Genomic DNA, 13014 nt, shown 5'->3' with positions numbered 1-13014 from the left:
GCAAAACTAAGAAAAAATGTCAAGAATGCACAACAAATTACAAAAATGTTAACATGAAAGCAGAAATTGTAAAAAAAAATTAAAAAAAATAAATAACTTGAAATATTAAGAAAAACACCCATAGTATACTAAAATAACACAAATAAAGTTTGAAAAATGTTGAAATAATGTCTGTTTTTCACCTGAAAGTCACCTGTTGCAATTAAAACTACTTGTTTTTCATTTCTATCAGAAATGGGACAATAAAAGAGTTTAATATGTGCTATTTATTGGTTATCAGCAATAACATGAAAGTAATGATCAGTATTAATCAGAATTATGATTTCAGTGCATCTCCATTTACTATTCTTACTGAAATTATGTTCGATTTTTCTTAAACAGATGCATGTTCGGTTTTAATGCAAATGAAGTGGTACATGACGTGTGTTTGCTTTATTAGTCAGCTCTCTGGATGGACATCGAGTGCTTCCTGCATCATGCTTTTTGTGTTGTAAAATGACACAGATCCATTATGTAACACCTTTCTTCATGGCAGTCAGATTTCAGCTGCTTTAGACTGAAATCCTGCTCGTATTTGCACAAACGCTAACGATTTTTCTCCCCCAAGCTTTTAATTTCCACAGCCGGCCTTTATTTGACTTGGTTGGCGCAGTCGGGTAGTTGCAGATTAAGAGACACAAAGGAGGTTTGCTCTCGAGCAGAGAGGAGGACAGCAACACACCTGTCCACACAAACACAGGACAAAGAGCTTCTCTGCACAACACAATACAAAAACTCCAAAGCTGTGGCCATGCATGTTCCTCGCTGGGCTTCTCAAACAGGACAGAGGCATGCAAACTCCCTCGGGTGCATCAGAAGCATCCCTTTCGTAACTCCACCATATACAGGGTGTGGTCTTCATCTGGGACTGGATTGAATTTCAGAAACTACACCTTAGTCTTTCTCCGTTTACAGCAGTGAACTAAATGCATGCTTCCTCTCTACATCTGGATGAATTATTACATATTAGCAATTAACAGGCCTGTGACATCAAGGAATCAGAATGGGATTTTTAATACCAGACTTACAGCCTCTTCCTCCCGATCCTGAACATTTGGCTACATCCTGTAAATTGGGAAACTTTTGGATGAAGTCACTGAGACTCCGAGCAGCCAAAGCTGTTTGTGAAGAACACAATGTACAAAGAGGGAAGAGCTGGACAAGGCTTTACAAGCGTCCACAAGACGTTTCTGAGGGTCTTGTGTTAGTGACCAACACCACAAAACACAGAATGCTTGAGTTTCCAATCATACATGTATAATAATAGCCCTTATGTTCAAAACATGTGATCTTAGAGCTGATATACCAAAAAAAAAAAAAAAAGCATGATTCCCATTTAATTCAGAATTTTTTGTTAATACATATATAATTATTACAATGACAATTGCATGATTTAAATTTAATTGCATGATTTAAATATTTCCACTTCGTGCATTTGTAACACTAAACAAGTGTGGAAGCAGAAAACAAAGAAACTAGTTTAAAAAACTCTTACCTTGCATTTTCACTCCAGTCACGATTAAACTTCCAAGGACGAAAATCCACAAGTATGACATCATTGTGACTTAGATTAATCTGAGCTCAATCGGGTTTTAAACGCAGCGTGGTTTATCGCTGTAGCTCATGTAGATTTCAGGTGTAAGAGTGAATCGTGTTCGTGCGCAACTTTCCCGTAACCTTTTGTTGCACTAACTTTCCTGGGTGTGCAGCTCTGAATCCACCGCCCACCCACATGTGGGATTGACTTGTGTAGGATCCAATTGCAGGTCTGTCTCTCTTGTTTCTCACTGAGTCTCGCGCACAGAGAGGATGCACGAGGCATCCCTCCCCCGCCTGCCGTTACACGCCTCTGAGTTGAACAAAAGCGCGCACCGTGCACATGGGTTTGCCCGCTATATAACGCAGTGCATGACGTTTCTATTATTGATCATTCTCGTTTTTCTTTAGAACTCGCATTTTAATTCATTGCAAGGTTTCTTTGACCTCCTAAAACGATTTTTGTCGTGAGCATCCACCCAGTCCCCCGAACGCGTCTCGAGACGTTTCCTAAACGGTGAACTTCTCCAGAGCGACGGAGCGGAGTGAACGGAGAGCTGGCTTCTCTTTATTAGACAGCGGTTTCGGGCTTCAGAATTGGTTTCTCAGCTCGCCACAAACCCGCCTCTGCCTGAAGTGCTCAGGTTTGGAGAGCAGAGCAGCTCCATTCATCCGTCTCGGAGAGATCCGGGGAAGTTCCCTGTTTAACGTTCAGTGTTCAGTGTTGAGCTTCAGCTGCACGCACTGCGCTCGAGCTCGGGGGCTGAATGTCATATCTGTCTTCAGGCACGTTTGGTCGCCCAGAATGCAAACTATGCTAATTCTTTGTTTGCACGGGTAATTTATCAGAAGGGCGCGGTGGGAACGAGGCTTGATCTGCCAACGTCAGTAAACAAACGGGTCTTTTTTTTTTTTTACAATGCAAAAAAAATATAAAATAAAAACACTAGTGGGGTTTACTTTGAACCAGTTGCTAGTACATTTCACAACTAAATAAAAAAGACACTGCAAGTAACACAATAAATAGACTAAACATGAAATAACAAACAAAGCTGTGCCATTATTTTAAACTGTACACTGTAAAAACATTCTGTAAAATTTACAGTAAAAAAAAAATGGCAGTTGTGGTTGAACCATTAAAAAAATACAGTAAAAACAATTTAGGTTTTCATGGTTTTAAGGTAGATGTACAATTAAATACCGTAATTTCTTTAACTGTTATAATGTTAATATAGCAACCTAAAATCTAAACCTAAAAGAGAAAATGACATATGAACCTAAGTCCATTACAAGATGTTTTTAAATAAGAACATATAGAAGGTGCACAGTGGGATTCACACAGACACTAAACAGCATCATGGTGAGAATCTTAAACTGAAATAATGCAATAAACATGCATTAAACAACATTAGGTGTAACACACAACCCTAGTATACAAAAGTGACGGGAAAAGACTAAGAAACAAAAAAAAAATTATGAAATTTGAAATGTAATGCAGGGAATTCTGGGAATAAGTCACTGCAAATTATAATATTTTTCACTTCCAAAAACGGTATACTTCCATAAAATTATATGTAATGTCATTTTTTTCTCTCTATATAGTAGGGGAATTTACCGTAAACATTCAACGGATTTTTACTTTAGCATTTTTACACTCTTTTCCCAGACAGCAACATAGTGTTGGCCCAGATCCGGCCCACATCTGGCCTGCCTGAAATCCGTGGGGGCTGGATGTGGGCCAGATCTGGGCCGAAACTGCTTGCTCTCTGGGTTACCGTTAAATCCACAGTCATTTTTTTTTTTTTTTTTACAGTGAGTTTTATTTATCTTAGATATATCTCAAACAGTCAGTACAGGTTTATCAGGAAGCAAAATTTTACATGGCGTCAAACAAGCTAGAATTGCCATCCCTGAGGAGGTGAACATAGCAACAATACACAACGAGAACAATCGGATGGAACAAGAGAAAGTGCCAATATCTGACATTTTATAGTTTCACTTTTCATTAAAATATCTAAGAAAGTAAGTTTTTGTAAAATAAATAAATAAAAATAAAATCTTAAAGATGACGTTGGTTTACTGGATTCTTGAAAAAAAAAGTAAAAAATAATAATAATAGTTATTAACCCTTGAAAGTATAGCTGTATCAGTGGCCATAGTAGGCTAGTACTAATATCTCGGGCAAGGTAATGATCGTATTTATGTCATAAATGAAACAAATGTGAGTTTTTACACTTCATAACGTTCTTTGTTCTTTTTGTTGTTGTTGTTGTTGTTTATTTGTTTTTGTTTTATCATTGTGGGTCAACATCTGTGGTCTCCCCCCTTCACTCGGGGCTTCAATGGACAGTTCCATCTGCTGAAGTTGAAGAAGGCGAATCAACCTGTTCCACACCAGATCCTCATCTCCAGCCCGAGCACGGTCCCGAGGATCGCTCGTGATGCGTCTCCTCCGCGTGTGAATAATCCCCCGAGAGTCGAGCCTCAGAAGCCGAGGGTCTGTTCGGATGGTGAGGAGCGAGCACCCATGCGCCTCGGCGGACTGTTGCGGATTGAGCTGTGCTCGTGCGCCGGCTGCTGAAATAATGCAGTCTCTCATCTCACCAGTGACAAAGGCTATCCTCGTAGCTCTCTTTATTTTTGCCATTTTGCTCATCCTCTATGTGATTCTGTGGTATATCTGCAGAGACGTGGACTGTGATCACGGCATTTGAATTTGGAGACCGAAGCTGCGGATCCGCGGAGAAGTCAGGGTGACCCCGGTAAGTGCGTCCCCGCATGCCCTTCATTCACACGGAATCTGCGTGAAACAACAGTGGAGACAAATCATCATTTTGTGAGTTGCGTCCGATCGTTTTCTATTATAGCACGCAAGTGCACGCTAAGTGATAGATCTGTCACTCTGCAATGACTCCACGGCTCACCAAACCATCATCATCTTGTTCATTACGAATGAAACGACATGCACTTGAACGCTTATTCACGAAAAACAACATCGGAATAGGTCTGTTAGATGCTCATTCAGTTTTGGTTCCATGCACGTTATGTTATGGTTATTAAAAATGCATTTAACGCCGGGATTTATTATTGATTAATTAAACGCTCTGCGTTTAGTAGATTTATATTCGCACATAAAAGTGAAGGAATAGTCCAGTTTTAATTCCCAAGCATTTCATCGCAGATTCCAGTGTTGAAAAGTGAACAGTTAAACAAAAGTCGGACGCAAACAAACATATTTGCATGCATGAAGATTTTAGGAAATAATCAAACCGTTAATTAGATGCGTCTACTGTAAAGAAGATGTACATTTTTTAGCACGGATTCGTGCACTTCTTTGGCACTAAACGTTCAGCAGAGGGACACTGAGACTGGCCACAGCTTTGCAGCAGTTTATTGCAGTCTGTGCTCTTTGAACTTGTTAAAAGCATTTCATTCTTGCAGCTCTGGGACCTGAGGCTAATGGTTTTCTGCTTCCCTGTAGAGTTCCTGAACAACACTCTTGTTTAACACAACCCTTGCTGTCTTAATTTAATACCTTTAATCTCTCGGTTAATGAGCATGGGTCGAGGCGCTCGTAGTGAACCATACATATTTCACGCTCTATATGGTTAAAATGGCCATAATGGGTTGTGAAGGAGAACCCAAGGGCAGATGCAAATTGCCACTGCAGTGTGTTTGAGAAGCACTGTTGAACTCATCTCAGCAGGGTTCACCAGGAAAATGGCATTTCATACGCTTTAATTATCACAGCCACTTATGCATTTACACCAGACCAATAGACATCAATCTGGGCCAATTTATTCATGCAGACGTCAACGTCTTTCAAGTGAGATGATGTGCTGATTTGTGTATTAAGAACAAAACATGCAAAAGGCAGAATGGATCTCAGTTGTGATGGTATCATCGTCATTTTTCTGGAGTGGGTTGGAACCGGAACAGACAGAGAATTAAGTGTCAGACTGAAAGACAGAAGGAACATCCCCAGACGAATCATATCAAACGCTCCTGTTAGTCCAGTGCCTGCCATCCGTCTGTCACTCAACAGGTTTTGATGAGCATGCTTGGGAATTCACTTGATCACAGTTCCTTCAGTCAGTCCCTTACAGAAAGCTACGCTTTAATGGCAATGCTTTTTAAGACTGTATATGAAAACATCTGTATTGTGCATCAATGCATTGTTGTAAAGGAAGCATTGCTGTAGTCGTGCATCACTAAAATATACGAAAGCCTGTTTCCTTCACGGGATTAAAAAATAATAATAAAATGGTCATTTAGAAGACTTCTGACCTTTTTTTTATAATTGCAAATTTATAGGAAAATATTATGTTTATTTCTTGCGATTCTGAGAAGAAAAGGTAAATTGTGGAACACAATTGCACTCAATTACTCGATTACTTTATTATTTATTCCACTGCAGAAAAATAAAAACAGAATAGCAAGATGCAAATTCAGAATTCAGAGAGAGAAAAAAAGCCAGATTTACTTTAAATCTGCAAGATTAAATATTCAAGTGACTTTTACTTCAATACGTTTCATCATATTTTAAATATATAACATGCACATAATGTAAACATAAATTCACAAATCATAATTTATTCTAGAAATGAAAAGCATCATAAAAGTAGCCCATGTAAGTTGTGCACTACATTTGAGTTCCCTGTTGTCATAAATCTGGCTTTACAGTATTTGACGGCTTATATTTCAGTTTGTCCCTCACACAGAGCTATTGTGTTTCTTCTGAAGAATATAGTGCACAGGTATAATGGACTATGTTTATGCATTTATTGTCATGTAGAACAGAACATATCAGTGCTTCACTCACACTAGTTTCACTTTGTCTCCTAATTGTAATGCCAAAAATAAAAGCTTTCTGATAGCTTTTCTGTTAACAATGACGGACAAACCTTTCAAGACAGACCTGCTGTGATCTCTGAGGTTGTATGTGCTTTTATCGAACCCATCTGCTCACATGAATTCAACTTATTTTTTTAAATTAATGCGTTTAGTAATTGAATCTGCACTATTCAAGATGCTGTAATGAAAAATCCTCCGTCGCAGCAAGCAAAGCACGTAAAAGGATATCTTTAGCTCCGGCCACTCCAGATGATGTAATTGAGTAAATGATTTCTTACATGTTTGTTCATATGTGCATGTTTTGCAATGAGCCTAAAATAAATTGTTTCTACAGATTAAAACCAACTACTCCAAATGAATTATTTTGATTAATGTAATTGTCAATGCTTCATGGAATTTTAGTTCTTTCCCAAGTTAACCATCTTTTGCTATTTGGTCATTTTTGACAAAAAAAAAATGTAGCTTTTTTTTTTTTAAAATAGAATTGCACAAAACCTGGTAAAGTCTTGGCCACCTGTACTCTTCGCCGTCAGAAAAAAACACATTTTAAATCAATGGGAAGTGAATTTCATCTAGTGGAAACGTTTGGTACTGCATCCAAACAAAATCTCACTTTTTTGTGAGATCAACCTCAAATTTGGAACACAACTTTGATTTGATTTTCATACAGTTTTAGAGTTTTAGATGTATATTATATAAAATGTAAAACTATTGTTTTTACACATTTTTCATTATATATTTTTTTCCCCATTTTTAACTTCAGTAATAATCTGGCAAGTGTCTTCTTTAAAAGGAGACCAAACATAAGCCTGTGCTCCAAAGCATTCAATATTTATGATAATTTGGAAATTTTGTTTTCAGGTCTATGTTCAAAAAGTGATTAACCATTAATAAATGCATGATAACTATTCCATAAATGTAATCCATTGCCATAAAATCACCTAAAAATACAAAATATTAAATAAGAAACATTTTGGAACTAACATATGGTATATTAATTTCATAGCAAAAATTTTTTATCATAACGTGAGCAGCACCCAACAGTTTTTAAATTTGTATCTATGTCCGATTTTCAATAACTTTCTTCAAATCACAGTTTGTAATGTTGTGGTTCTCCTTTGGTTCATGGTTTATAATGCTTTAAAGAAGACTTTATTTTTAATCCCTATAGGCGAAATACTTACAGAACTAATGCTGCTGATAAAGTGGGTGGCATTAATGCACAGTTTCATTTGAATGCATCTTGGTGCATGATAATTCATTTCTCTATGAGAGTGTGTTTCATCAGCGTCTGACCGACTCGGCGGTGTGTGTTTCATTCCTGCCCTGGATTGACGGCAGGGAGCTTGTGTTTTGTGGGGTGGAAGATAAGGAACTCCTGGAAATGTAATAGAGTGGCAATCATAGAAAGTGGGCCAGGAAGGCTTCTCTCGGGAGGAATCTGAAGCGTCCATGTTTCTCACCAAACGCTCACTTTCAGCTGTCAGTCGCATTGCTTCCACCCAAGCTGCTGTGTGACACAGGAGATATAATAAAGTCAGACATGGATGCGGGGTTATAAATAGATGATATGAGTCAACTGTTATGTAAAGTTACATCTTTAACCGGCTGTTTACGGAAACAGATATAATTCAGATTTGAATTGCTCTGTTTGGTTCCTTTCAGTTGCTTTGCACATATAAGATATTTTATATTTTTTTAGCTAGTGTTGAGAGATAGGAAATGTGTGTGAAACAGTTATATTAGGATGATGGAGTAACTCACATTGGGCCTGTTTCAGGGTCTCTAAAAACTCTTAGTTTGCACTTCCACAAATTAAGGCTTAAAAGGGTCTCAAATCAGAGCAGAAAGTCTTAAAGTCATAAAAGTGTAGCTTTAAATTATAATTTTTTTACTTGGTCTGAAAACAAGTCGTAAATGTCATTGTGTCTTGGCTGTCAACCTTTTTTTTTCATCATTACTTGAAATAAATGTTAAGTGAAATAATAAAATTGACAAAAATAAACTTTTTTCGGCTACTTTAGTTGCCTGATATTCATTTAGTTAAGTTGATGTAATAAAATGAATAAAAACTTATTAACAAACAAAACAAAAAATAATAAAATGACAAAAAACACAACAAAATTGCAAAAACATTAACTAAAATTAAAATGAAAAATATATCTATAAATCAAAATATGAATAAAAACTGTAATAGTATCTCAGTTCTTACAGTAAAAGTAAAACATTGTATGTCATAAAAATATAATTCTGTTTATATTCCCATCTCAATTCCGAGGTTAAACTTTAGAGGTTTAAGTTAATTAAAAAAAAATCCATACTTGAAACAAAATAAACATTGACTGAAATAAAATGTAGAAATATATGGTATAAACGTACTTTATTTCATCTAGTTGCCATTTCTCATTTTTATTCAGTTTAACTTTAAACTACAACTGAAATAAACAAACAATACATACGTATTTAAAACAAAAATGAATAAACATGACAAAAACGAGCAGAACTGCTCAAATTAAAATGGAAAATATAAAAATAAAAACTAAATCAAAATATGAATAATAGTGCATCAGTGTAGTAAAATAACACTGGTTTAAACAGATCACTTCAGACCTTGCCGTTCTCTGAGACAGGTTTAATTTGTCAGTGGCATGGAGAAATTTAACCCTAATACAAATCCCTCATCTATCCCAGTTTCATATTCATAACACCTCATTCTAGTGTTTCATCATAATCAGTGCATGATTTTGTCCTCAGTGAATCAGTAATCCTGTCAGATATGTCAAATTCATCTCGATTCTTGATTTTCTCTCAGTCTAACACTCCCATTAATTATAAAAATGTCATTTCTGAATGTTTTTAAATGTTCAAAACATCAATTGTTTTAATGTACATTTATGTATAATGCACTATAAAGGGTTATTAAAGGGAATAATGCATTATAATTATTACAGATTTTCCTCGTAATTCATTATATTTTATCGTAAATAATTATAACTGAATTTAAAATGCATAGTTTTACAATGAATTGATAAGTGGTATAATGTATTAACTGTGGTTACAATTATTCATGTGACTGTACAATGCATCATAAGGTGTATTACAAAGTATAATTAATGCATTAAAGCTACTTTTATAATGCATTATGCATAAAGTGCTTAGGTAATGTGTTACCAATGTTTCTTTTTGGTTTTAGAGGAACATTACATTCTATCATCGTGAACATGTTATGAGAACGTTACATTTGAATGTACTCTTAGTCTTTAAATTACCTTTGATATACAGTATATATATATATATATTTACAGAATGTTTTTTCTTGGTTATCGGAACATTAGTGGAACTTTGTATCATTTTGAAACCATTCTAAAAATGTTACATCTGGATGTTTTTGAAGTGTTTAAATGAAATAAGCTGAGAACATGCGATCATGACCAAAGTAAAGAAACAAATGGTGAATCCTAATCTATGAAATATGTTATTGTAAACTCTGATTGGACGAGGTGTGTGTTCAGTGTCAGTCGTGGTGAGGACGCAGTGTAACGCTGCCTTAACATCGACTGCTGCTAATGAACCGCGTGGCGTGGAAGTGTTTTCTGCTCTCTCTGCTAACTTCTTGTGCGTTCTGACACTGAAGATAAACACAATCATCATGCGCTTTCTGAGACGACAGCCTTCTGTCGTGGAACAGCTGGCACTGAAGATTCAGATGCGCAGGAAAAACGTCAGAGGAGTTTTACATCAGAATACAGACATTAAAAAGTAACATTCCCATAATGTCTGCAGAGTAGTGAAATATGGCAGTGCCCTTAATGATGTCACTAATAACCCTTCACATAACTGAGAATTAGTTTTTTACACATTAAAAAAAATGCAATGTTGAACATCCAAAAATAACGTTTTCATAATCATAACGTAATGGCAACATTACCAAAACCTGCCAAAAACCAGCTAACACACTAGCTAAGATCAGCAAACCAGACACGTTCTTCAGAAGGTTTCATACTTGGTCAGAAATTCTACAGAGCTGCAATGTAATACGTCCCTGCTTGCAAAAATATGTTCTATTATAATTTTGTTAACATCCCTATTAGTTATAAGTTAAAAAATATTATTTCTGAAATATTTTTCTAAGTTATTCCAAGTTATTCTTCGCCCAAAAATGTAATTCTGTGATTATTTAATCACCCTCAGGTTACTCGTAGCCATTGAAACCATAGTTTCGAAAAAAAAAAAACCATAGAAGTCGATAGCTAGCAGAAACTGTGTGGTTACCAGCATCCTTCAAAAGAGCTTCTTTTGTGTTCAGCAGAAGAAATAATTGATTGATCATAGTCCTCATTGATCTGAGCTCATGCACCACAGTTTATGAGTGTGAAAAGGCATTATTTGGGCATTATTTTGGCAATATTCAGCCCAAAACTAAAGTGCATGTGCTCAGAAAACAAAAATCCTGTCACAACATGAAATGTACCATATGGCGGAAGGGCTTTATACAAACTGATCTAGTTTAAGATGCTGCATTTCTGAATGACAGACAACATTGCTCATTTTCTTTGTTTTTTATTTCACAGTTTTGCCCAAACAGAATGGCAAGCTTTCTATAGTAACGGGCGGCGCCAAAGGACAATGAGACGGTCAGACAGCTGACGAATCTGGGAGTTTCTGTCATAATAGGTAAAGTACCATCAGTTATCATAATACAATCCGCAGGCATTGAGCTCTGTGCCTCTGGTCTACAGAAATGACAAAAGTCCGTTTGTATTGGGTCATTAAGCCTCCGAAAATGTTATTAGGATGTTAAAATAAGATTACAGTGCCTTTCAGACGTCTGAGTGCGGCATTTGAGTCTGGCTTTGATTTATACATGTAATGTATGATAGTACAATTCAAGAAATGTTAAACTGAGCATTTGTCATCCTGTATTTATAAAAATAAGTGTTTTTGTGACACAACACAAATATACCAATAACAGGGTTATAATATAACTAAAGCTAAAACCATTTAACCATTCTAGTAACTTGACGTAAAATGATCTTTAACTGAAATACACTTAAATATAAAGAATTCAAAATAAACTAACATTAACTTAAATAACTTAATTATTTAGCATATTGTATCATTACATTAATCATATGTTTTATTAACATATTATTACTATATGATTTTATTAAACTTTAAAATAATATAAACTTATTTTTATTCTAGTTGCCAAAACAGAATTTCTCATTTTAGTTTAGTTTATCTTCATGTACTACAGTAACTAAATCTAAAACTGAAATTAATGAAAAGTGTATAGACAAACAAAACAAACTTAAAAAAGTGAAACTAAAATTAAAATATTAAAACAAAGCATCAAAATAAAAAATTATTCTAATTATATTAACAAAAAAAAGTAATAATAGTGGGTTTTCCACTGACCCAGTAAAGCATTACAATAGTCTAACCTTGAGCTGATGAATGCATAAATTAATGTTTCTGCATTTAATACTGAGCATAGGTCGTAATTTATATATATTTTTAGGATAGAAAAATGACTTTCAATGGAAAGACTGCTATCCAATAGCACACTCTAATTGATGAATAATTTGCAGCCATCAAGGCTTAGACAGTGTTTTAATTTATAACATGCAGAGGATTTTGGTTCCATAATTAACACCTTTTTTTTCAGAATTTAGAAGTAGGAAATTACTAGTGATCCAGTTTTTTTATATCAGCTATGCATTGTTAGTTTTGCGATTTCGTATGTTTTATTGGGCCTTGAAGAAATATAGAGCTTAGTATCATCAGCATAACAGTGAAAGCTAACACCATGTTTCTTGATATTATCTCCCAAGGGTAACATGTAAAGCATGAAAAGCAACGGTACAAGTACTGAGCCTTGAGGCATGCCATACTGCACTTGTTATTGATATAATATATTGTCATTCATTGATACTAATTTATAAAGTTCAGATAAGTATGATTTGAACCGTGGCAATGTAATTCCACTAATGCCAACATGATTTTCTAGTCTATTCAAAAGAATGCTGTGGTCGATAACGTCAAATATAGCGCTAAGATCCAGTATCACTAACAGAGAGATAAAACCACGATCAGATGATAAGATAAGGTCATTTGTAACTCTAATGAGAGCAGTCTCAGTATTACAATACGGATATTAATCCTGACTCGAAATCCTCAGTCAAGTGAGCTAAAGGTCTTGAAATTATTTATGCATGTAATATATGGTAGTACAATTAAAGAAAACTAAACTGAGCTTTTATCATTACATATATCTAGAGAAATAAGTATATTTGTGACAAAAAACAAACATACAAACTAGTTTCTAGTTCAAGGGTGTGCATATATCATTGTCTTTTCATGTTTCAGAAACAAATATTAATCTGTGGTCATGAATAGTTCATCAAAATGCATCTGTAATATATCAGAGATTGTATGGCTACTGATTGTTATCTGTTATAATGTGTTTATTTACACAAAATTCAGAGGAAGAGATCTGATGATGGTGTTTCACATCTGTGCCAGCTAGAGTAATTTTTCTCTGCGGCACTTTAAGAGCTTTTAATAAAACACACGGGGAGATTC

General features: G+C 35.3%; 1 protein-coding gene and 1 long non-coding RNA gene across 6 annotated transcripts in view; one reads left to right on the top strand and one right to left on the bottom strand.

Moving 5' to 3' along the window:
* The window catches only part of LOC128020245 (fibrous sheath CABYR-binding protein), a 37600-nt gene extending 35365 nt beyond the window's left edge, over positions 1 to 2235 (bottom strand). For 2 of the 5 annotated variants that reach the window (XM_052607031.1, XM_052607034.1), the window contains exon 1: positions 1535 to 2226. In XM_052607031.1, coding sequence (XP_052462991.1) covers positions 1535 to 1598 — 64 coding nt within the window. In that variant the 5' untranslated portion in view covers positions 1599 to 2226. Of the gene's footprint in view, positions 1 to 1534 lie in introns of all 5 variants that reach the window. The other 3 variants (XM_052607029.1, XM_052607033.1, XM_052607030.1) reach the window with 3 other exon arrangements.
* Positions 2236 to 4019: 1784 nt separating this feature from the next.
* The window catches only part of LOC128020067 (uncharacterized), a 30907-nt gene continuing 21912 nt past the window's right edge, over positions 4020 to 13014 (top strand). Inside the window, exons 1-2 of the long non-coding RNA XR_008185280.1 lie at positions 4020 to 4337; positions 11001 to 11103. This is a non-coding gene — a long non-coding RNA (uncharacterized LOC128020067). The remainder of the gene's footprint in view (positions 4338 to 11000; positions 11104 to 13014) is intronic.

Source organism: Carassius gibelio, chromosome A9 (genome assembly GCF_023724105.1).
Source record: "Carassius gibelio isolate Cgi1373 ecotype wild population from Czech Republic chromosome A9, carGib1.2-hapl.c, whole genome shotgun sequence".
Taxonomy (NCBI): Eukaryota; Metazoa; Chordata; class Actinopteri; order Cypriniformes; family Cyprinidae; genus Carassius; species Carassius gibelio.
Note: the sequence above shows the minus strand (reverse complement) of the source record. Positions and strands in the feature narration are given on the sequence as shown.